At 47.7% G+C, this 24503-nt stretch overlaps 1 protein-coding gene across 4 annotated transcripts in view; it reads right to left on the minus strand.

Moving 5' to 3' along the window:
• Positions 1-23948, minus strand: part of cdv3 (CDV3 homolog) — a 39569-nt gene extending 15621 nt beyond the window's left edge. For 2 of the 4 annotated variants that reach the window (XM_033014799.1, XM_033014809.1), the window contains exons 1-4: positions 23401-23948; positions 10558-10634; positions 6914-7044; positions 2866-3025 (exon numbers count right to left, since the gene is read on the minus strand). In XM_033014799.1, coding sequence (XP_032870690.1) covers positions 2866-3025; positions 6914-7044; positions 10558-10634; positions 23401-23853 — 821 coding nt within the window. In that variant the 5' untranslated portion in view covers positions 23854-23948. The remainder of the gene's footprint in view (positions 1-2865; positions 3026-6913; positions 7045-10557; positions 10635-23400) is intronic. The other 2 variants (XM_033014815.1, XM_033014791.1) reach the window with 2 other exon arrangements.
• Between the last annotated feature and the right edge of the window lie 555 nt (positions 23949-24503).

Genomic DNA, 24503 nt, shown 5'->3' on the forward strand with positions numbered 1-24503 from the left:
CATTTTTACTCTTACGAAACAAGATTAAATTCTGAAGACATTGTTCATAAATTATAGGGGCAGAATTAGCCCATTCTACCCATCAAGTCTACTCCGCCATTCAATCATGGCCGATCTATCTCTCCCTCCTAACCCCATCTCCCCATAACCCCTGACACCCGTACTAATCAAGAATTTGTCAATCTCAGTCTTAAAAATGTCCACCGACTTGGCCTCCACAGCCGTCTGTGGCAATGAATCTCAGATTCACCACCCTCTGACTAAAGAAATTCCTCCTCACCTTTTTAAAAGAGCATCCTTTTATTGTGTGGCTTCATAAGAAGTATTATTCTCTACCTCTTAAAAATGGACAACATTCTCATCTCAAGTAATTTGGGTCTGGATGGTGCAGAATCTTATGCAGTTTAGTTAATAGTTGCAGCGTGCTAGCAGGCTCTTCGGCCCACCGAGTCCATGCCGACCAACAATCACCTGCACACTAGGTCTACAATATCCCAGTTTTGCATCCTACACACTAGGGGCAAGTTAAGTAAGCCCATTAATGCACACGGGAATGGCAAGTCAGCGCGGACTCGGTGAGCTGAAGGGCCCCGTTTCCTGTCTCTGTACCGAGATACTCCATCAATTATCCACAAGCATTCCATTCACTGCTGCCCTGACTGATTTCTTTTTTTTTTTTTTTTTTTTTTTTAATATTTATTTATTAGAAGTAGACATATTATATAATGTAGTTACATATTATAGTAAAAAAACTTTTCATATACATCAGTCATACATTATTAAAATTTTCCATTATCAATTACTTCTGCTTCTAGTGTTTTTATTTTTTATAGAAAGAGGGAAAAAGAGAGGGTAGAAAGTTACAAATAAAAAAGAAAGCAAAAAAAAACACAACAGAAAAACAAGGGAGGTGGAATGGGTTACCTGTAATACATCAATGGAGATAGGTTCGTAGGTTATAAAGTATAGCTTTTCATCTATTCCTGAGTTCAAGTTTCAGCTGGGTCCTCGTGCTGTGCCAATCTATCCCTTCAGATAGTTAATGAATGGAGCCCAAATTTTATGGAAAAGATCTTGTTTGTCCATTAAGACAAGTCTAATTCTTTCTAAGTATAGGGTCTCCGACATTTCCGTAATCCACATTTTAATTGTGGGGGTTGTAGGGCCTTTCCAAAATTTTAATATTAATTTTTTTCCGGTTATTATACTGTAATTGAGGAAATATCTTTGGTTTGTTGTGAGGGCCCTGACTGATTTCTAACTGGATTTTTGCTTGGTCCATGCTGCATCAAGTGTAATGGAAGACCTTAAAGTAGTGAAAGACCTGGATAGAATGGACATGTGGGAGAGTCCAGGACTAGAGGCCACAGCCTCAGAATAAAAGGACGGACATTTAGAAAGGAGATGAGCAGGAAATGCTTTAGCCAGAGGGAGGTGAATCGGTGGAATTCATTGCTGCAGACAGCTGCGGAGGCCAAGTCATTGGGCATTTTTAAGGCGGAGATTGATTAGCACGGATGTCAGGGGTCATGGGGAGAAGGCAGAAGGTTTGGAGGGAGAGGTAGATCAGTCATGGTTGACTGGCGGAGTAGACTTGATGGGCCGAATGGCCTAATTCTGCTGCGATAAGATGAACATGAGATGCCTGCCCAGAACCTCTCTGAAATGAAGACTAGACAAATAGTATGTGTTTATATTGATGGAAATAACCCAAGAAACACGACAACACTCTCATAGTGGACAAGAGTGGATGGTATAACCCGCAAGATACACGTACAGCTATAAACCGGTTAGAAAAAAGAGCTCAAAATTAACTAAAAATAGAATTAATTGAACAACCTCCAAATTGTGACTTGCAGGTTGTCTAATTTCTGCATTACATTTTTCAAAATTTCACTTTGTAGTTGCAATTGTGACTAATGAAGTGCCATTGCGCCATTAATTACTGTCTCCATGTTTTTAGCAGAGTGGTCCTGAACTACTATCTACCTCAATGGAGACCCTCGACGATCTTTGATTGGACTTTACTGGCATTATCTTGCACTAAATGTCATTCACGTAATCATGTATTGCCTTTCCACTGACTGGTTAGCACGCAACAAAAGCTTTTCACTGTACCTTGGTGCACATGACAATTAACCAAGACTAGTAAAAGAACTGAAAATGAACATCCTTTATGAAACAAAAATTACCCATAAACATTTTTTTTTGTCAAGAGTTAAAAATGCTTTAAACAAAAAGGGACGGCACGGAGGCACAGCGATAGAAGGCTGCCTTACAAGCGCCAGAGACCTTGGCTCGCTCCTGACTGGGTGCTGCCTATACGGTGTTAGCACGTTCTCCTCGTGACCTGCGTGGGTTTCTCCACAATCTTATTTCCTCCCACGCTTAAAAGATGTACCAGTTTGTAGGTTAATTGACTTGGTGTTTGGTGTAAATGTAAATTGTCCTCAGTGTGCGGAGGATAGTGTTAATGTTTGGGGATTGCTGGTCAGTGCGGACTCAGTGGGCCAAAGGTCCTATTTCCTCGCTGTATCTCTAAACTAAAACACTTAGGTCATATGTGATAGGAGCAGAATTAGGCCGTTCGGCCCATCAAGCCCATTTAATTAAGGCTGATCTATCTCTCCCTCCTAACCCAATTCTCCTGCCTTCTCCCCTGACACCTACACTTTACCTCAGTGCACATGACAATTAACTAAAATAAACTAGTAAAATAACTAAAATTGAAGATCCTTATGGAAAACAAAATCACTTAAGGACATTGGTTTTTTTTGTTGAGTTAAGAATGCTTTAAACAAAATGCAGCATTCAGGTACGCAGGCAAGTAAAAGCACTGGCAGTAGGTAGAAGATAGAGCCTTACTTTCTAGTCTCGACATGCTTGGCCGAGGCCTGCAGGGATGGAAACTGTAAATCGTTGAAGATCTCAGGTGGTCCCTGTGACTGGGTTCTCCTCGCGTTGTTTAACCTGGCACCAGGAGGGCGGTACACACCAGACGGTTTCACTTCCGGGACCTCTTCCACTGAAATCAGACATGTTGAACAGAATGTCATCTTTTTTTAATTAAATATCCACTTTTTTTTTAAACAAGATAATAATGGGATGAATAATTAGATTATAAATTCATAAGTGGCAGTCATAGTCATCTAGCGTGGCAACAGGCACTTCAGCCCAACATGTCCTACCTACACGAGTCCCACCTGCCTTTGTTTGGTCCATATCCCTCCAAACCCGTCCTATCCATGCACCTGTCCAACTATTTCTTAAACGTTGGGATAGCTCCATCCTCAACTACCTCCTCTGGCAAGTCTTTCCATACACCCACCGCCCCTTGTGTGAAAACGTTACACATCGATTCCCCTACTCTGGGCATCTGCCTGATCTATTCCTCTCATGATTTTATTCACCTCATATACAAATTAAATGTAATTAAATATACAATTAAATTAAAAGTACATCTTGGATGGTTATTTTAAAACAATTGTCGGAAGCTATTTGTAGAAAGTTCACAAGTCATTGGAGCAGCAGTAGACCACGGCCCGTTGACACCTTCACACTTCCTTATCTATCTATTTCCCTCCCCCCTGATGTCAGTCTGGTCTTCACCCAAAACGTCACCCATTCCGTCTCTCCAGAGATGCTGCCTGTCCCGCTGAGTTACTCCAGCATTTAGTGTTTATTGTAGTGCATCAGTTCCAGAGACAAAGTCCAATGTACGCAATGGGGTCGGAGTGAATCAAACAATGCTCTATCTTAGGGGTTGGACAGGCTAAGGGGTTAAGGGGGATTAAGGGGTTTGTCTTAAGGGGTTGGACAGGCTTGATGCAAGATTGTTCCCGATGTTGGGGAAGTCCAGAACAAGAGGTCATAGTTTAAGGATATGGGGGAAGTATTTTAGGACCGAGATGAGAAAAACATTTTTCACACAGAGAGTGGTGAATCTGTGGAATTCTCTGCAACAGAAGGTAGTTGAGGCCAGTTCATTGGCTAAATTTAAGAGGGAGTTAGATGTGGCCTTTGTGGCTAAAGGGATCAGGGGGTATGGAGAGAAGGCAGGTACAAGATACTGAGTTGGATGATCAACCATGATCATATTGAATGGCGGTGCAGGCTCGAAGGACCGAATGGCCTACTCCTGCACCTATTTTCTATGTTAAGGATCGTTCAGAAGCCTGATAACTTCAAGAAATGTTAAAATCTAATACTAGCGGGTATATCTCTAAGGTGATGGGAAGGTTTAAGGGGGAGGAGGGAGTTTTCTTTTTTTAATACAGAAGACAGTGAGTGCATGTACGCCCTGGAGAACTATTCATGGTCTGGTTTGGCTCAGCCGCCCGCCAAGCATGACATCCAGAGGCTACAGCAAATCGTCCGATCAGCTGAGAAGGTTATTGGCTGCAACTTTCCCTCTATTGATGAACTGTGCACTGCAAGAGCCAGGAAGCGAGCGGGTAAGATCATCTCTAACCCCTCACACCCTGGCCACAAACTCTTTGAATCACTTCCCTCTGGAAGGCGACTCCGGACTGTCAAAGCTGCCACAGCCAGACATAAAAACAACTTTTTTTCCACAAGTAGTAGCTCTACTCAATAACCAAAAATCTGTAGCCTCCTTTTGCTCTGGTATTTTTTTAATTCACATGTTTAATCAATAATGTTTTATTATTAATGTTTAATGTTTTATGTATCATTCCTAACTGTCACTGTATGTCATGTTGTCACTTGCAGGCGGAGCACTAAGGCAAATTCCTTGTATGTGAATACTTGGCCAATAAACTTATTCATTCATTCTTTGTACTTTTCTGCTCAGGCAATGTTTAACAGATTAACAAAAATAGGAGAGGAAAAAGTAAAAATAAAAAGCACTGTGAATGAGCACATTGATACTTCCCCCCAGGAGATAACACCCAATGCTTCCCACATACAAAGATGTCCTTATACCCCACAAATAACTGTAAGCACTGGAAAATTCAGTTGTGGCTCTTTACATGTAACTGTCGGCGGCACCGTGACACAGCTGTTAGAGCTGCAGTAGTACAGTGCCGGACACCTCGCTTTAATCCAGACCTCGGATGCTCTCCCTGTGACCGTGTGGGTTTCCTCTGGGTGTTCCGGTTTCCCAAAGACTGGCCCTCTGGGTGTTCCGGTTTCCCAAAGACTGGCCCTCTGTAAATTGCCTCAAGTGAGCAGGGAGTGGAAGTGTGCATGGAGAAAGAAAGAAAGAAAGAAAAACTAGCTTGAACCGGTGATCGATGGGCGGCGTGGACTCGGTGGGACGAAGGGCCTGTTTCCATGCTGTATCTCGAAACTAAACTGGTGAGAGGTGCATGGGAGCTGCACTGAAGTGGATTTGAACTAATTGTGCTGTTGCCTTTTACCAGGGCCAACATCCGTAGAATGGAGATGATCTCCAAACTACATGCCGTGGGAAAAGGAATTATTAAAGCAATGGAAATCAGATAAAAGACCAGGACTTGGAGCGCAGGAGGCTGAGAGGTAATCGTAGAGGTGTATATAAACACGAGGAGAATAGATAGGGCAAACGCACAGAATCTATAACCATGAGGGGGGGATCAAAAGTCCAGAGGATATAGGTTTCAAGTGATAGGGGAAAGATTAAATTCATCCTCATCTTCTCTCTAAAGCTAAGTCCTTTTATTCTGAGGTTGTGCCCTCTGGTCCTGGACTCTCCCACTAGTGGAAACGTCCTCTCCACTATTCGGTAAGTTTCTATGAACCCCCTCCCCCCTTCTAAACTCCAGCGAGCCTATACTCGCTGGAGTTTAGAAGGGGGGAGGGGGATCATAGAAACTTGCCGAATCATGAAAGGCCTGGATATCCCAATCAACCTGCGTTCATTATCGTAAACCTCCTCCGGACTCTCTCCATGCCAGCATATCAGTTCCGCAACTTTCTCCGGACCCAGCATATCCCTCCTCGGATGCGGGGTCTAAAACTACTCCCAATAATCGGTATAGAGTACAGATTATAATTATATGGCACCCTATGCCATAATAATGCCACAGTACACAGGCTGGTGATTCTGAACAATTGGCAAGCAAGCAATGCGGGAACACAGGAGTAAGAGGTACAGCATATAATCCTCCGACATTTTCGCCACCTCACTACTGGCCACATCTTCCCATCTCCTCCCCTTTCTGCTTTCCGCAGAGACCGTTCCCTCCGTAACGTCCTGGTCAACTCGTCCCTTCCCACCCAAACCACCCCCTCCCCGGGTACTTTCCCCTGCAAACGCAGGAAATGCAACACTTGTCCCTTTACCTCTCCCCTCGACTCCATCCAAGGACCCAATCAGTCTTCCCAGGTGAGGCAGAGGTTCACTTGCACCTCCTCCAACCTCAACTACTGCATCCGCTGATCCTGGTGTCAACTTCTCTACATCGGCGAGAACAAGCGCAGGCTCGGCGATTGCATAGCTGAACACCTCCGCTCAGTCCGTCTTAACCAACCTGATCTCCCGGTTGCTCAGCACTTCAACTCCCCCTCCCATTCCCACTCTGTCCTGGGCCTCCTCCATTGCCAGTGAGGCCCAGCGCAAATTGGAGGGACAGCACCTGGTATTTCGCTTGGGCAGCTTACACCCCAGCGGTATGAACATTGACCTCTAATTTTAGATAGCCCTTGCTGCTTTCTCCCTCCTTCCCCTCCCCCACTCTCCCACGTCCTACTGCCCCCACCTACTTCCTTTCTTTTTCCCGCCCCCCCCCCCCTTCCGACATCAGTCTGTAGAAGGGTCTCGACCCGAAACGTCGCCAATTCCTACTCTCCATAGATGCTGCCTCACCCGCTGAGTTTCTCCAGCATTTTCTGTCTACCTTCGATTTTTCCAGCATCTGCAGTTCTTTCTTAAACACAGGAGTAAGAGTAATTTCTCCACGTCTTTGCTTACCCACAGCGACGGGTGCCTGAACTGGTGTTTTGTTCCACGGTCCAATGGTCCGATCTCCTTCTCTGTACGAGACGTTCTCTCCATCCTCATCTTGATCTTCTTTCTTCTCATCTTCTTCCTCCCTTTCATCACTACAGTTAGTAATAGCCAACATGAAGCTCAGGTTCAGAGAATCCAAGCAGTTCACATGAGATATGAATTGACGTGCACTTTAAATAATACAAGACGTGAGGGGAACAGAGAGGGTAAATACACAGTCTTTTACCCAAGATTGGGGAATCAAGAACAGGAGGACGTTGGTTTAAGTTGAGAGGTAAGATTTCATAGGAACCCGAGGGACAACTTTGTTTCCCCATTCAGAGGGTGGTGGGTGTATATAACAAGCTGCCAGATTACATAGTTGAGGCAGGTATTATATCAACATCTAAAAGACCATTGGACAGGTATATTGATTGGAAAGGTTTCTATGGGCCAAACAAGCAAATGGAACCAGCTTAGATAAGGGATATGGGCCAAACGCAGACAAATAAGGGATATGGGTCAAACGCAAGACAATATCAGACAAGTTTAATGGGGCATCTTGGTCTTTAGACTGTAGAGATACAGCATGGAGATCAGAGGGGGTGATCACTGGTCGGATCGGCCAGTTTCCGCACTGCATCTGTAAAGTCTAAAATCACAGTATGTGGTTGCTGGTTTTATCCCAGATGGAAGTAACTGACGGCTTGACCACCGAATGGGAATAAATAAGAGATAAGACACAAAAAGCTGGAGTAACTCGGCACGTCAGGCAGCGTTTCTGGAGAAAAGGAACAGGTGGCATTTCGGGTTGCAACCCTTCTTCTCCAGAGATGCTGAGTTAATATGGCTTTTTATGTCTATCTTCGGTGTAAATCAGCATCTGCTATACAGGAATAAACAGGAGTTAGTGTAGCAGCAAGATCAGGGCAAAGGACTGAAGGAGTTCAGAAACTGGACCAGTGATGTTCAAACGCACCACGGCAGATTAAGAATTTAACAAATAACTAAATTAAATAACTAATAAACATGAAACTGAAAAGTTGTCAATAATAGTGACATGAAACAACCAGATTGTAATAGAACATTTAATTTAAAGAAAGGTAACTTTGAGGGTATGAGACGTGAATTGGCCAAGATAGACTGGCAATTGATTCTTAATGGGTTGACGGTGGATATGCAATGGAAGGCATTTAAGGACTGCATGGATGAACTACAACAATTGTTCATCCCAATTTGGCAAAAAAATAAATCAGGGAAGGTAGTGCATCCGTGGATAACAAGGGAAATCAGGGATAGTATCAAAACAAAAGATGAAGCGTACAAATTAGCCAGAAAAAGCAGCCTACCAGAAGACTGGGAGAAATTCAGAGTCCAGCAGAGGAGGACAAAGGGCTTAATTAGGAAAGGGAAAATAGATTATGAAAGAAAACTGGCAGGGAACATAAAAACTGACTGCAAAAGCTTTTATAGATATGTGAAGAGAAAAAGATTAGTTAAAACAAATGTAGGTACCTTGCAGTCAGAAACAGGTGAATTGATCATGGGGAACAAGGACATGGCAGACCAATTGAAGTCTGAAGAAGGGTTTCGGCCCAAAACGTCACCTATTTCCTTCGCTCCATAGATGCTGCTGCACCCGCTGAGTTTCTCCAGCATTTTTGTGTACCAATTGAATAACTACTTTGGTTCTGTCTTCACTAAGGAAGACATAAATAATCTGCCGGAAATAGCAGGGGACCGGGGGTCAAATGAGATGGAGGAACTGAGTGAAATCCAGGTTAGCCGGGAAGTGGTGTTAGGTAAATTGAATGGATTAAAGGCCGATAAATCCCCAGGACCAGATAGGCTGCATCCCAGAGTACTTAAGGAAGTAGCCAGAAATAGTGGATGCATTAGTGATCATTTTTCAAAACTCTTTAGATTCTGGAGTAGTTCCTGAGGATTGGAGGGTAGCTAATGTAACCCCACTTTTTAAAAAGGGAGGGAGAGAAAACGGGGAATTACAGACCAGTTAGTCTAACGTCGGTAGTGGGGAAACTGCTAGAATTAGTTATTAAAGATGGGATAGCAGCACATTTGGAAAGTGGTGAAATCATTGGACAAAGTCAGCATGGATTTATGAAAGGTAAATCATGTCTGACGAATCTTATAGAATTTTTCGAGGATGTAACTAGTAGAGTGGATAAGGGAGAACCAGTGGATGTGTTATATCTGGACTTTAAGAAGGCTTTCGACAAGGTCCCACATAAGAGATTAGTATACAAACTTAAAGCACACGGTATTGGGGGTTCAGTATTGATGTGGATAGAGAACTGGCTGGCAGACAGGAAGCAAAGAGTAGGAGTAAACGGGTCCTTTTCCCAATGGCAGGCAGTGACTAGTGGGGTACCGCAAGGCTCAGTTCTGGGACCCCAGCTATTTACGATATATATTAATGATTTGGACGAGGGAATTGAATGCAACATCTCCAAGTTTGCGGATGACACGAAGTTGGGGGGCAGTGTTAGCTGTGAGGAGGATGCTAGGCGGCTGCAAGGTGACTTGGATAGGCTGGGTGAGTGGGCAAATGCATGGCAGATGCAGTACAATGTGGATAAATGTGAGGTTATCCACTTTGGTGGCAAAAACAGGAAAGTAGACTATTATCTGAATGGTGGCCGATTAGGAAAGGGGGAGATGCAACGAGACCTGGGTGTCATGGTACACCAGTCATTGAAAGTAGGCATGCAAGTGCAGCAGACAGTGAAGAAGGCGAATGGTATGTTAGCATTCATAGCAAAATGATTTGAGTATAGGAGCAGGGAGGTTCTACTGCAGTTGTACAGGGTCTTGGTGAGACCACACCTGGAGTATTGCGTACAGTTTTGGTCTCCTAATCTGAGGAAGGACATTCTTGCCATAGAGGGAGTACAGAGAAGGTTCACTAGACTGATTCCTGGGATGTCAGGACTTTCATATGAAGAAAGACTGGAATAGACTCGGTTTGTACTCGCTAGAATTTAGAAGATTGAGGGGGGATCTTATAGAAACGTACAAAATTCTTACGGGGTTGGACAGGCTAGATGCAGGAAGATTGTTTCAGATGTTGGGGAAGTCCAGAACAAGGGGTCACAGTTTAAGGATAAGGGGGAAATCTTTTAGGACCGAGATGAGGAAAACATTTTTCACACAGAGAGTGGTGAATCTCTGGAATTCTCTGCCACAGAAGGTAGTTGAGGCCAGTTCGTTGGCTATATTTAAGAGGGAGTTAGATGTGGCCCTTGTGGCTAAAGGGATCGGGGGTATGGAGAGAAGGCAGGTACAGGATACTGAGTTGGATGATCAGCCATGATCATATTGAATGGCGGTGCAGGCTCGAAGGGCCGAATGGCCTACTCCTGCACCTATTTTCTATGTTTCTAATGCACATCTGCCCCAGCCAACAATGGACCATTATGGACTCTACCCGTCCGGCCCCAGCCAACAATGGACCATTATGGGCTCTACCCATCCTGAGGTCATCTCGTGTCGACCCCGATTTGTTCATAAGTTGTAGGAGCAGAATTTTGTCTACATCTTTGTAGTTATGGTTACACATAGTCTCCTTTTAACCAAAGGCTGAGTAGTTAATGTTTTTTGCTCACCTGATTTGTAAGGCGTGGAGCCTTAAACCACTGTAATCAACTTCCTTTTGTTCAAACTCCTTCCATTCCTCATCCTCCTGTAATAGATCTAAAGATTAGTTCACGCACTTGAATACATTATTTTTTATAGCGAATCAGTCAGAAAACTGAGATAGACAATGTGCTGGAGTAACTCAGCGGGTCAGGCAGCATCTCTGGAGAAAAAGGAGGGGTGATGCCTCGGGTCAGGACTCTTTTTCAGACTGAAAGTAGGGGTGAGGCGAGAAAAGAACAGTACTGATTAGGGTCAGCCACAAATGCAGAGCGGTGCCTAATAGGTCCATTGTTAGCTCGGAAAGGAGTGATCTCGAGAGCAACAAAGTGGAACTAGTAAAATGACTTGGGAAGGAGGCAAGGAAGTGCAAGATGGAATTACTTAAAATTAGACAATTCAATACCACTGGGTTATAAGCTACCCCAAGTAAAATGACGTGCTGTTCTTCCCAGTTTCTTCCCTGCTGTTATCAGGGAAGTGAATCATCCTACCACAACCAGAGAGCAGTGCTGAACTACTATCTACCTCTTTGGTGACCCTCGGATTATGCTGGCTTTTCCTTGCGCTAAACATTATTCCCCTATCATGTATCTGTACACAGTAAATGCCTCGATTGTAATCATGTATTGTCTGACTGGTTAGCACGCAATAAAAGCTTTTCACCGCACCTCGGTACACGGGACAATAAACTAATAATGGTTCCTCCAATTTATGTATGGGCTCACTCAGGCAATGAAGGCAGCCTCGGACAAAAAGGTCAGTATGGGAGGGGAGGGGAAGGGTAGTTAAAATGATTGCCAACTGGGAGACCATGTAGGAAACATCGAAAATAAAGCTAAATGAAAAATTAAACAATGAGAGGCAATGCCTTCTGTTGAGTTGTGATTTGAAGCACAACAATATGAGATAAAAATAAAGGCCAACTTTCCATATCTTATTCTTCTAACACATTGTAATCCAACCCCCCCCCCCCCCCCCCCCCATTCTTCTAAACTCCAGCGAGTACAGGCCCAGTGCCGTAAAACGCTCACATGTCAATCCAATCATTCCTGGGATCATTCTCATAAACCTCCTCTGGACTCTCTCTGAAATCTGTGGAATTCATTGCCACAGAAAGCTGTGGAGATCAAGTCAATGGATATTTGTATGGCAGAGATGGGTACAGGGGTCAGGGGTATAGGGAGAAGGCAGGAGAATGGAGTTGAGAGGGAAAAATAATCGGTCATGACTGCATGGCAAAGTAGTCGCGATGGGCCGAATGGCCTAATTCTGTTCCTATCACTTACGAACTCTCCAAGGCATCCTTCCTCAGATATGGGGTCCAATACTGCTCACAATACTCCAAATGTGGTCTGACCAGCGCCTTATAGAGCCTCAACCCAAGTGTACATTGAAGACAATCCTGGCTCTATGAGATCACTTGTTTGGACGTTTTAATGGAATAATCATCAGACTAAACAATACAGATAACAGCAACAGGGATAAATACAACTTTCAGAAGGGCGCTTGTTTCCGTAGAAGTCAGAGAACGATACAGCATGGAAACAGACCCTTTGGTCCAACTTACCTACACAGACCAAATGTCCCAGCTACACTAATCCATATCCCTCCAAACCTGTCCTATCCGTGTACCTATCTTTTCTTAAACATTGGGATAGTCCCAGCCTCAACTACTTCCTCTGGCAGCTTGTTCCACACACCCAGTGTGAAAGAGTCACCCATCAGATTCCTATTAAATCTTTTCCCCTTCATCCTATGTCCTTGATTCCCCTACTCTGGGCAAGAGACTCTGTGCATCTACCCGATATATTCCTCACATGATTTTATGCATTGAACGTTTCGTGTAGAGCAACGTGAAGTAATGCACTTTGATCGGGTAAATAATATCCAAATCATACTGAACCTGCCAGGTTTCTGTTTATGCGTTCAATTCAGGCTTCGTGGCCTCCTCCCATAACACTGCCCAGTTTAGTATTGTTGGCAAATTCTGAACTGTCACAGGGCGGCACAGTGGCGCAGTGGTAGAGTTGCTGCCTTACAGCGCCAGAGACCCGGGATCGAACCTGACTATGGGTGCTTGTATGTACGGAGTTTGTACGTTCTCCCCGTGGGTTTTCTCCGAGATCTTCGGTATCCCCCCACACTCCAAAAACTTACAAGTTTGGAGGTTTATTGGCTTGGTGCAAATGTAAAAATTGTGCCTAGTGTGGGTAGGGTTAGGGTGCGGAGATCACTGGTCGGTGCAGACTTGGTAGGCCCAAAGGCCTGTTTCCGTGCTGTATCTCTAACCTAGTAGCTGAGACACAACCATTGACACCTCTAGTTGTCCCCAACCAAAAAAAAAAACAATTTCTCCAACTATTTTGTGTCTGTCAAGTAATTTTCAAGCCATGCCAACAAATTATATGCTTTAATTTTGCACACTTCAAGGCCTCCCCTAGCAAGCGTTCTTTTAGGAAGGAGATGAGGAGAAATTATCTAGTCAGAGGGTGGCGAATCTGTGGACATCTTCGTCACAGTGGACTGTGGAGGCCCAGTTAGGGGATATTTTTAAGGCAGAGATAGATTCTTGATTAGTACGGGTATCAGAGCTTATGGGGAGAAGGCAGGAGAATGGGGTTGAGAGGGAAAGATAGATCAGCCATGATTGAATGGCAGAGTAGACTTGGCCTAATTCTACTCCTATTCCTTAGGACAAACACCTGACTTGTGTAAAGAGGGTGCATACGAGGAAGCGTTTGGGAGATTGGAGGGATGGATTTACTGGCTGCTGCAGGCATGTTCTGCAAACTACTTGGGCCATAAACTGTTCACAGGCAGTCATGTTACAACGTGGGAACAGCCCTCATGTTGAAATGTATTGAAGTACAGTATCACCAAAAATCCACGTGCACCACATTCACTGCTTTCCCAGTTTAGAGATACAGAATGGAAACAGTCCGTGCCGACCAACAATCTACCCATACACTGAAGATACACAAAAATGCTGGAGAAACTCAGCGGGTGCAGCAGCATCTATGGAGCGAAGGAGATAGGCAAAGTTTCGGGCCGATACACTAGTTCATTCCTACACTCTGGGGACAATTTACAGATGCCAACTAACCTACAAATCTTCACATCTTTGGACTGTGGGAGGAAACCGGAGCACCCGGAGAAACCCCACGTTGTCACAGTGAGAGCGCGCAAACTCCGTACAGACAGCACCCGCAGTCAGGATCAAACCCGAGTCTCTGGCGCTGTACGCAGCATCTTTACCACTGTACCGCCCCTCTGTTATAGCATAGAACAGTACATCATAGGAACAGCCTCTGCAGCCCACAATGTCCGTGCCAAACATGACGCCAAGCTGGAATAATCTCCTCTGACTGCACAAAACCCATATCCCTCCATCTCCGGCATATCCAGGTGCCTATCCAGAAATATCCAATGCCTTTATCAAATCTATTTAACAGCTACATTCTGAAAACGTTATTTTGTGAAACATGGATTAATATGGAACTGTGCCTGTGTCAATAACTAGAGAATGATCCTGAGCTACTATCAACTTCACAGGAGACATTCGGACTATCTTTAATTGGTCTTTACCTTGCACTAAGCATGACTCCCTTTATCGTGTATCTGTACACTGTGGATGACTCGAATGCAATCACATAATGTCTTTCTGCTGACTGGTTAGCACGCAACAAAAGCCTTTCACTGTACCATGGTAGACATGACAATAAACAAATCTTATCTACAGAAGGGTCTCGACCCAAAACATCACCCATTCCTTCTCTCCAGAGATGCTGCCTCTCCCGCCGAGTTACTCCAGCATTTTGTGTCTATCTACAGTGTAAACCAGCATCTGCAGTTCCTGCCTACACATTTAGTCTTTGGATCAGGTGACTTGCAGCTGCAGAAAGGAATGCCTACCCTCAACAACACAGCACATTTTATAGATTGTGGCATCAATTAGCCTGGTGTATTTATAATTCCAATTCATGAGAATACAAGAGCAATAGGTGGCCCTTACACGCCGCGCCAGTTGTCAAGTTTGTGACCTGATCCCCATTTCCCCTGCATTTTTCCCCAATCCCTCAGTTACACTGATGAAGCAAACAATTGATCCAGGCATTGAATGAATTCAATGACTAAACCATTACAGCTCTCTGGAGTAGAGAAGTGGAAGAATCACCATCATGGTTTGTCAGATCAGGGAAAAAAGTACTCAGCTAAGAAATGTATGCATAAATACAAAAGGTTAACGCTATCTACAAAGGCTAAATGTACAAACGCAGTGCGGCACCGCACTGCCATAAGTGATAGGAGCAAAATTAGGCCACTCGGCCCATCAAGTCTACTCCGCTATTCAATCGTGGCTGGTCTGTCTTTCCTTCTCTACCCCATTCTCCTGCCTTCTGCCCATAACCCCTGACAGCCGTAAAAATCAAGAATCTGTCAATCTCCACCTAAAAATACCCATTGACTTGGCCTCCACGGCTGCCTGGGCCCCTATTTACATAGAAACATAGAAAATGGGTGCAGGAGTAGGCCATTCGGCCCTTCGAGCCTGCACCGCCATTCAATATGATCATGGCTGATCATCCAACTCAGTATCCTGTACCTGCCTTCTCTCCATACCCCCTGATCCCTTTAGCCACAAGGGCCACATCTAACTCCCTCTTAAATATAGCCAATGAACTGGCCTCAACTACCTTCTGTGGCAGAGAATTCCAGAGATTTACTACTCTCTGTGTGAAAAATGTTGTTCTCATCTCGGTCCTAAAGGATTTCCCCTTTATCCTTAAACTGTGACCCCCTTGTCCTGGACTTCCCCAACATCGGGAACATTTGCCCACCAATCCCTCTCCACTTAGTCCTGATTGAGGGACTCGACCAGATACAACCACCCGTGTTCAGAGATGCTCGCTCTGTTCCTCCAACAGTTTGTCCCTCTTTCAAACCGGCAAAACAGGCACAACGGATGTCATGATCTCCCGCATTCTGCGACTCATTCACAGCTAATTCACTGATAAATGACTAAGGAAAAATAGAAATCATGTCAGCTATTTTCCCCAAAAAAGAGAAAGCAAGTCGGCCCATTGTTTGGCCAAAGGGATAGGGTTAGCCATTTACATGGGCAACTCTTTTTTTTTTTTTTTTTAACTTTTATAGATACAGCGTGGAAACAGGCCCTTCGGCCCACTGAGTCCGCACCGACCAGCGATCCCCATGCACACACTAGGGACAATTTATAACTTACTGAAGCCAATTAACCTACAAACCTGAACGACTTTGGAGCGTGGGAGGAAACTGGAGCACCCAGAGAAAACGCATGTGGTCACGGAGAGAATGTACAAACTCCGCACAGACAGCACCCGTAGTCAGGAGCGAACCCGGGTCTCTGGCACTGTGAGGCAGCAACTATACTGCTGCTCCACTGTGCAGCCCCATTGAAATTGTAGCTAGCAGACAAGATGATTCCACACCAGGAAAATGTCATGGTCTTCTTGAGCAAAACAAAGTGCCGGAGCAACTCAGCAGGTCAGGCTGAGGGAACAGACTGAGGATGTTTCCTATCGGGTCTCTTCAGAGTGAGTGAGGGGAAAGCTGGAAAAAAAGAGGTGGAGCCAGGTCAAAGCCTGGCTAGAGATAGACAAGAAACTACAGATGCCAGTTTATAATTAAAAAAAACAAGTGCTGGAGTAACTGAGCGGGCCAGACAGCATCTCTGAGGAACATGGATAGGTGGTGTTTCAGGTTGGAAACATTTTCAGTCTGAGGGTAGGGAGCAGAAAGCTGGAAAAGAGGTGGGGAATAAGGTATGGCAAGTAATAGGCGGATACAAGTGAGGGGGGAGATTTGATTAGCAGATGAGTGGACAAAGGCCAGAGATGAAGAAAAAATGTTCGAGAGGCATGAAATGTGGCGCCAGACAAAGGAATAAAAGTGGAAGAGGACCCACTTGCCAGATATTGTCCCACCCTCTACCTCTCTTCCAGCTTTCTCCCTCCGACTGCGATCAGTCAAAAGAAGGGTCCTGATCCAAATCGTCACCTATCCATGTTCTCCACAGATGCTGCCTGACCCAGAGTTACTCCAGCACTCTGTGAAATGTCACCAATCCATTATTCTCCACAGATGCTGCCTGACCCACTGAGTTACTCCAGCACTCTGTGAAACGTCACCTATCCATGTTCTCCACAGATGCTGCCTGACCTGCTGAGTTACTGCAGCATCTTGCCTTTATTAAGTGACAGGTGGATACGGGAAAGGTTGATTTATGAGTGGCAGGTGGGTAGATTAACTGGCAACAGCTAGAGATGAAAAGCAGACAAAAAAGTTATTGTTCACAACTTTAGGCTTGGCCACCTGCAGCTGTCTCAGTGCTGGAAATAAGAATATTCCGTCATAATTTTATGTGCAGCTCCCCGCACAAGGCTTGATCTCAGAGGTCACACACATGCAAATATCTAACAATGCCAGCCTTCACTTCTTTACATTCAACATCATTACTCTATCATTATCATTGTTATTGGGGGAGGTGACATTATACCCGTGGAAGAATGTGCTGGAGAGGTTTACAAGAACGATCCCAGGAATTATCGGGTTAAGATATGACGACGTTTGACGGCGCTGAGCCTGTACTTGCTGGAGTTTAAAAGGATGAGGGAGGACCACATTGAAAGGCCTGGACGGAATGGATGAGGCGAGGATGTTTCCACAGGTGGGAGAGGCTCGGACCAGAGGGTACAGCCTCAGAATAAACGAACAAACCTTTAGAAAGGAGATGAGGAGGAATTTCTTTAGTCAGAGGGTTGTTGAATCTGTAGAATTCATTGCAACAGATTGCTGTGGAGATTGATAGATTCTTGATTAGTAGACATGTCAGACTGAGTCAGGGGAAAGGCGATGTTGTCTGACCCACTGAGTTACTCCAGCTTTTTGTGTCTATTTCCTGTTTATACAAGCCATATTCCATGTGCCTACCCAAAAGCCTTTTAAATGCCACAATTGGATCTGCCTCCACCATCACCACTGTTGCCAGGCACTCACCACAACCGGCGTAAAATAAACTTGCCCTGCACATCTCCATTAAACTTTCCCCTTCCCACCTTAAAGCTACGCCCTCCAGACTTTGGCATTGCCACCCTGTTAAAAAGGTTGACTGTCAACCATATCTATGCCGCTCATAATTTCATAAACCTCTATCGGGGTCTCCCCTCACCTCTGGTGGTCTAGAGAAAACAATCCAAGCTTGTCCAAACCCCTAATCTAGGCAACATTCCGGTAAACCTCTACTACAAGTGATAGTAATCTACAAGGCACATCAGAAGTATCACTTGCTTGGATGGAAGTACAGTTGCAAGCTACTTATTGCTGAAAGCATCCAGATCAATCAATGCAAAACATGAAAATGAAAAAAAAACTACTCATAAGTTCATAAGTTATAGAATTCTATGCCATTCAATCATGGCTGATCCATCTTCCCATTTCAACCCCATTCTCCTGCATTTGCCCCATAAGCCGACAACCATACGACTCAAAAACCCTCGACCATAGAGACATACCGTGTGGAAATAGGCCTTTCGGCCCAACTTGCCCAACCCAGCCAACATGTCTCATCAACACTAGTCACACCTGCCTGCATTTGGCCTATATCCCCCAAACCTGTCCTATCCATAAACCCCGTCTAAATGTTTCTGAAATGTTGCGATAGTCGCTGCCTCAATTACCTCTCCGGCAGCTCGCTCTACATTCCTACCAACCTTTTGTGTAACAGAGTTACTCCTCAGGTTCCTATTAAATCTTTCCCCTCTCGCCTTAAACCTATGTCCTCTGGTTCTCTTAACATGCTTTTCTCTCTCCCGAGTTCCGACACAGGGTCTCCAGTTAACAGACATATTAACCGTGTCTTCAAACATTTGAGGTCTGACCAGCCAAGTATTCCAACCCCAAGGAACATAGTTCTCACAATCCCACGTCCTACTTAACTGCGCCATAGCCCTTTTGCACTGGTTAAGAATATTTTGGCTGATCAGAACAAAAGGAAGCAGCTAAGAAATGTTTGCTTTAATACACAAGATATAATAACTACGTCAGACACAAAGGCTAAATGGACAAACGCAGTGTGGCACCCCACCGTTATAAAACCACCAGGTGAGAGACGTTATGTCAAAGGGAATCAGTCAAAATGTTAACGGCAAAAACGTTGTGGAGGAACAGGAAGCACTTAAGATAGCTGGAATGTACGATGACCAACAACTAGGGCAAAGGCAAAACTGGCGATGTGGAGAACATTTCTCTTCCTCGCCCCCACCCCCACACTGCACTGCCAACCAGGATGCTTCCTGTGCCATCAACGCCCCAACAACCCAGAGTCCTTTCTAAAAAAACCCATAGCTAAGGCCTGACTCAACCTACCAGCGCACACTGCAACACCCCCCCCCCCAAAAAAAATAAATCTCCCCCCCCCCTCACAATATCAGCCCTCCCCCATCCTTCACAGGTGCAGGAACAGGTGTCAGGGGTTATGGGGAGAAGGCAGGAGAATGAGGTTGAGAGCGAAAGATAGATCAGCCATGATTGAATGGTGGAGAAGATTTGATGGGCATAATTCTGCTCCTATCACATGAACAATCCCTCCCATATCAGGCGCCATTTTTCAGCTTCCAGCCTCGACTCCCTCCCTCCCACACCCACCCAATCTACACACTAAACCACAACAAATGGGAAGGATTTTCACTATAAGAAAAAACATTTTTCTCCCAGGCAAAATATGACACCCCCCCCCCCCCCCCCCAAACCCCATTCTCTTCCTTTCATCACTTTTTCCTACTCTGTGCCCCCACTGTTGCCTGGATTTGTCACTCTCTCCCCTTGGTTACATGCACCTACAATTAAAGGACATTCCTTTAGGAAGGAGATGAGGAGGAATTTCTTTAGTCAGAGGGTGAATCTGTGGAAACCTTTGTCAAGTCAGTGGATATTTTTAAGACAGAGATTGACAGACTCTTGATTAGTGTGGGTGTCAGGGGTTATGGGGAGAAGGCAGGAGAATGGGGTTAGGAAGGAGATATAGATCAGCCATGATTGAATGGCGATGGGCCGAATGGCCTAATTCTGCTCCTATCACTTGTGAACCCCACCGGGTGTACCTGGCCATCATTCCACCCTTACCAGGTTTTGTTTCTCTCTCTCCTCATCTACAAATTATTTCTTCTCCACACCCACTCCTAAGAATGGATACAATTAAAGACCATCGCGTTACACCCCTGTAAATGGCAGCCCTCCAAGGTAAGGCGTAGTCTGCATCCTCCTTCCCCTGCGCGACTAGCACGGCCCTCTCCTCACCCACACCACCCCTCCCAGACCCATCCTCAAGCCTCCGCTACAGACTCCTCATGCACCCCCCCCTCTCGGCCCTCCTCAACCACCCACCCCAGCCTATACTCCCCCTTACATCCCCGGTCCACCCCTTGTCATACTCCCCCAACCCCCCCCCCCCCCCTCGTACTATTAGGGCCCACATCTCCCCTCTCTATCCTCCCCCTCCTCTCACCTCATCCCCTCTGAAACCTGCAAACATCTTTCCACACACTAGCCCCCTCACCCCCAAACTCCTCCTGTCATCCTTCCCTTCCCTCCTTGTCCCCAAACCCTTCTTGCCCACTCTTCACCATACCCCCCACCTCCCCAAAATATCCCATCCTCTCACCCCCACCCCACCCACCTCCACACCATTGAGACTCTGGTCATGCATCTCCCGACCCCACCAGAGCCCTTCTCACCCCGTCTCCTCGTGCATGCATTGTCCACCCCCGGACACTCCCACCCCTTTGTTCCCCTCCCCCTTTCCTCATCCCCTCCCCTCCCTGCATCCCCTTATCCTCCTCCCCACCCCCCTCATCTGCCTCTTCTACCACAACCCCCACTACTCCTCCCCTCTCCCCTCCTCACCCCCACCCTCCTCAATCCTCTCCCCTCTCTCCATCTTTGGGTCTTGTCTTTCTTCTTTTGTCTCTTTTGATAAATAGATCTCCTCCACCCTCCCCCCCCCCCCACCCTCCTCCGCATTCCACCATCCTCCACACCTCTCTTCCATCCTCCCCTCCTCCCTGGTTGGTTTGGTCTTTCTTTTTCTTCTTCTTGTCTCTTTTGGCAAAGAAATCTCCACCCACCCCATCCCCCTTCTCACCTTTCCACCATCCTCAATCCCATCAACAACCCCATCTCCTCAATCGGCGGCCCTCTTCACCCCCTCCCCGCCTCACCATCATCCTGCTCCCCTTCCTGCCACAATCCCCCCCCCCCTCCACCGTATACCCCCCTCCACAACCCCTTCTCCACCCTCCACATCATTCCTTACACCCTCCTTCCCTTTCCACCATCCCCTCCTCCTCAATCCCCCACCCCTCACCACCTCCATAACCCTCCACACCCTAGGCCTTTCCACCCCCTCGTCCCCTTTCCATCCATTCCCCTCCTCCTCAATCCCCTCCCCGTTTTGTCTCCTTCGTCTCTTTTCAGCAAAGAAATCTCCTGCACTCACCCCAATCTCCCCCCCCCCTTTCCATCCACTCCCCACCTGCAGCCCTCAATCTCCACCCCTTCCCTCCACCTCACACTGGGCACCCCCACCCACACCCCCCTCCTCCCCCATCTTCCCTCTCTTCCTGATTTACGCCTCTTCTGCAATCCCCTTGTCTCCACAACCTCTCCCCCATTTACCTCGCCATCCCCATCTCCTGTTCTGCATCCCCCTCACCCAGGGCCTTCCCACCCACTCCCCTCCTCCTCCCCATCATACCCACTCCGCCGATTTTGGCCTTTTCTTTGTGTCTCTTTTGGCAAAGAAATGTACTCCACCCCATCGCCCTTCACCTCTCCCCTTTCCACTCCCCCCCTCTCATCCGCCTCACCCTGGGCCTCTTCGCCCCTCCCCCTCTTTTCATCCACTCCCTTTCACCTCCCCTCAATCCACACTCTTCATCCCTATCCTCCATAACCCTTCCCCATCCACTCCCCTTCTCCTCCCCATCACATTGCTTCGTCAATCCCCCTCCAGTCACCTCCCCTTTGTACTATCCTCAATCCCTCTCCCCATCTTTGGTTGTCTTTCTCCGTCTCTCCTTTGGCGAAAAAAAAATTCTCCACCCACTCATCTCACCCTCCACTCAATCCACTCCTCATCACACGTCCTCCCCATTCCCTCCACCCTCTTTCCTTTCCACCGCCCCCTTCCTGATTTACCCCTCCCCCATCTTCCCACCCATTTCTCTCCACCCCTGCCACCAAAACCCTCCCCCATCGTTCTCCCAGGCCACCGGTTTTGTCTTTTTTCCTTCTTGCCTCTTTTGGCAAAGACATCTCCCCCACCCTCCCTATTCTCATTCCCTCCTCGCCCCTTTCCACCACCCTCAACCCCCCCTCATTCTGGGCCTCTCCACACCCCCCCTTTTCATCCACTCCCCTCCTCCACCTCTCAATCCACATTCTTCACCCCTTCCCTCCATAACCTTTCCCCCTCAATCCCCCTCCGCCCCTCCACCCACCTCCGTATTGCATCTCTTCCTCAATCCCCCTCCACTCCTCTGTACTATCCTCAGTCTCCCTTTCCATCTTTGGTTCTGTCTTTCTTCTTCTTCTTCTCTCTTTTGGCAAAGAAATCTCCTCCCTCCCCTCCGCCTTTCCTCAATCCCCCACCTTTCCATGTTTTATTATTGATGTTTAATGTTTTATGTGTCATTCCTAAATGTCACTGTACGTCATGTTCTCACTTGAGGGCGGAGCACCAATTGCTTGTATGTGAATACTTGGCCAATAAATTCATTCGCTTATTATTCTTATATATTCCAACCTCCTCATCGACCCTCTAACCCATTTCCCCCCCACTTCTCCCTTTTCCACCATCCTCCCCCCTCAATCCCCCACCCCCACGCCTCTCCACATACCCCCTCTTTTCATCCACTCCCCTCCTCCACCTCTTCCACATTATCGCTTTCCCTCTGTAACCCTATCCCCTTCCCCATCCAGAGCATCATAGAAAACAAAATAGGTGCAGGATTAGGCCATTCGGCCCTTTGAATATGATCCTGGCTCTCCAACCCCTCCTCACTTTTCCACAATCCCCTCCTCCACACTGCACCATCCTCAATCCTCCTCCATTCCATTTCCCCACCCCACCCCATCTTTATTCCCTCATCAACCCCCCCTCCTCCCTGTTCCCCTCTGCTTCTCCCGTTTCCACCATCCTCAATCCCCCTCCTCAGTCTGGACCTCTCCACCCCCTCCCCTTTCCACCCACTCCCCCTCCTCAATCCTCCCCATCCCCCTCTCTCCTCTCTACCCCATCCTCCATTCCCTCCCCCTCATTGCACCATCCTGCCGCCCCCTCCTCCCCTTCCACCTTTACTCCCTCCTCAAACTAAATTTAAGGTAGCTCTTTCTTCCCAAAAACCGTTTCTGGCTCAAGTCCTCCCTCCACCACCTCCAGTTTAAATTCCATTTGGAATATTTTGGAGGACCAAGAATCCCCCTCCACCCTGGGCTGCTCCACCCACTCCCCATATCTCTCCCCCTTCTCAATCCTCCCCCATTCCCCTGCTCCTCTCTACATCCCCTCCCCTTCCCCCCACTGCACCATTCTCAATCCTCCTTCGTCCTCCACCTTTTTCCCCTCCTCAAGCCCCACCTCATCTCCACCCTCTCCCATCCCCATCCACCCCCCTCCCTCATCCCCCCTCCCCCACTCCATCCCTCCCCTCCCTCATTTCCCCCCCTCCCCTCCCTCATCCCCCTCCATCTCAATCCCCTCCCATCCTCCTCACCCTGGGCCTCTCCTGCATCGGGTCCTGGTTCTCGCCCTTCGCCATCCGCTCCCTGTCCTTCCTGGGCTTCCTGACGCCTCCCGGGGCCGGGGCCGGAGCAGGGGCCGTGGTGACGTCGGCGGGCGGCGGCGGGTTGAGCTGTGGGCCTTGCTCAGCGCCCTGAGCCTGAGCCTGGGCCTGTCCTTGCTCCGCGTCCGGAGCCGGAGCCTCGGCCTGGGCCTGGAGCTGGTCGTGCTGTGGCGCCGAGGCGGGAGCGGGCTGTGCGGGCAAGGCCTCAGGCTCGGCGACGGGAGGAGTTGGAGGAGGTGGTGGAGGCGGCGGCGGCTGAGGTGGGGCAGCGGCGGCGGCGGCTTTCACCGGCGGCGCCTTCGCCCCTCTGCCTTTGTCCTTCTTCTTCTTCTTGTCTCTTTTGGCGAAGAAATCGTCGAGGCTCTTGTGCTCCTGCTCGGCCATGGCGGCGGTTACCAGGAGACGCGCGGCGCGGCCGATCACTGCGCGCCCATGACCATGCCGGCCCCGCGCCGCGCGGCCTCGTCCCGCCCCGCCCCGCCCCGCCGCAACCGGAAACACCGCCTCACTCCACAACCAATCACAGCCGCAGCTCCCGCCCCCAGGCCCTGACTGACGGCCGCGCCGGCCAATCACAACCGCCGCACACACAAAGCCCGCCCCCCCCAATCCACTGACTGACATCCCTAGTGACCAATTGGCCGTGTCCGCCAATCACAGGCGCCGCAAGTCCGATCCCGCCCTCCGCCTGTGACTGTGACTGACGGCCGCGCTCACCAATCACAGCCGCCGCACACACACACACACACACACACACACGCACACACACACACACACACACGCACACACGCACACACGCACACACGCACACACGCACACACGCACACACGCAAAGCCCGCCCTCCCCAATCCACTGACGGACAGCCCCAGTGACCAATGGCGGTCGACGGGGCGAGAGAGCCCGCCCTCTTCCGCCGAGTGACGGTCGTGTCCGCCATTCACTGGCGCCGCAAGGCAGATCCCGCCTCCCCCTGTGACTGACGGCCCCAATCACCAATCGCTGGCCAATTAAATCCATTACGTCCCGCCTCCGT

Source organism: Amblyraja radiata, chromosome 2 (assembly GCF_010909765.2).
Source record: "Amblyraja radiata isolate CabotCenter1 chromosome 2, sAmbRad1.1.pri, whole genome shotgun sequence".
Lineage (NCBI taxonomy): Eukaryota > Metazoa > Chordata > Chondrichthyes > Rajiformes > Rajidae > Amblyraja > Amblyraja radiata.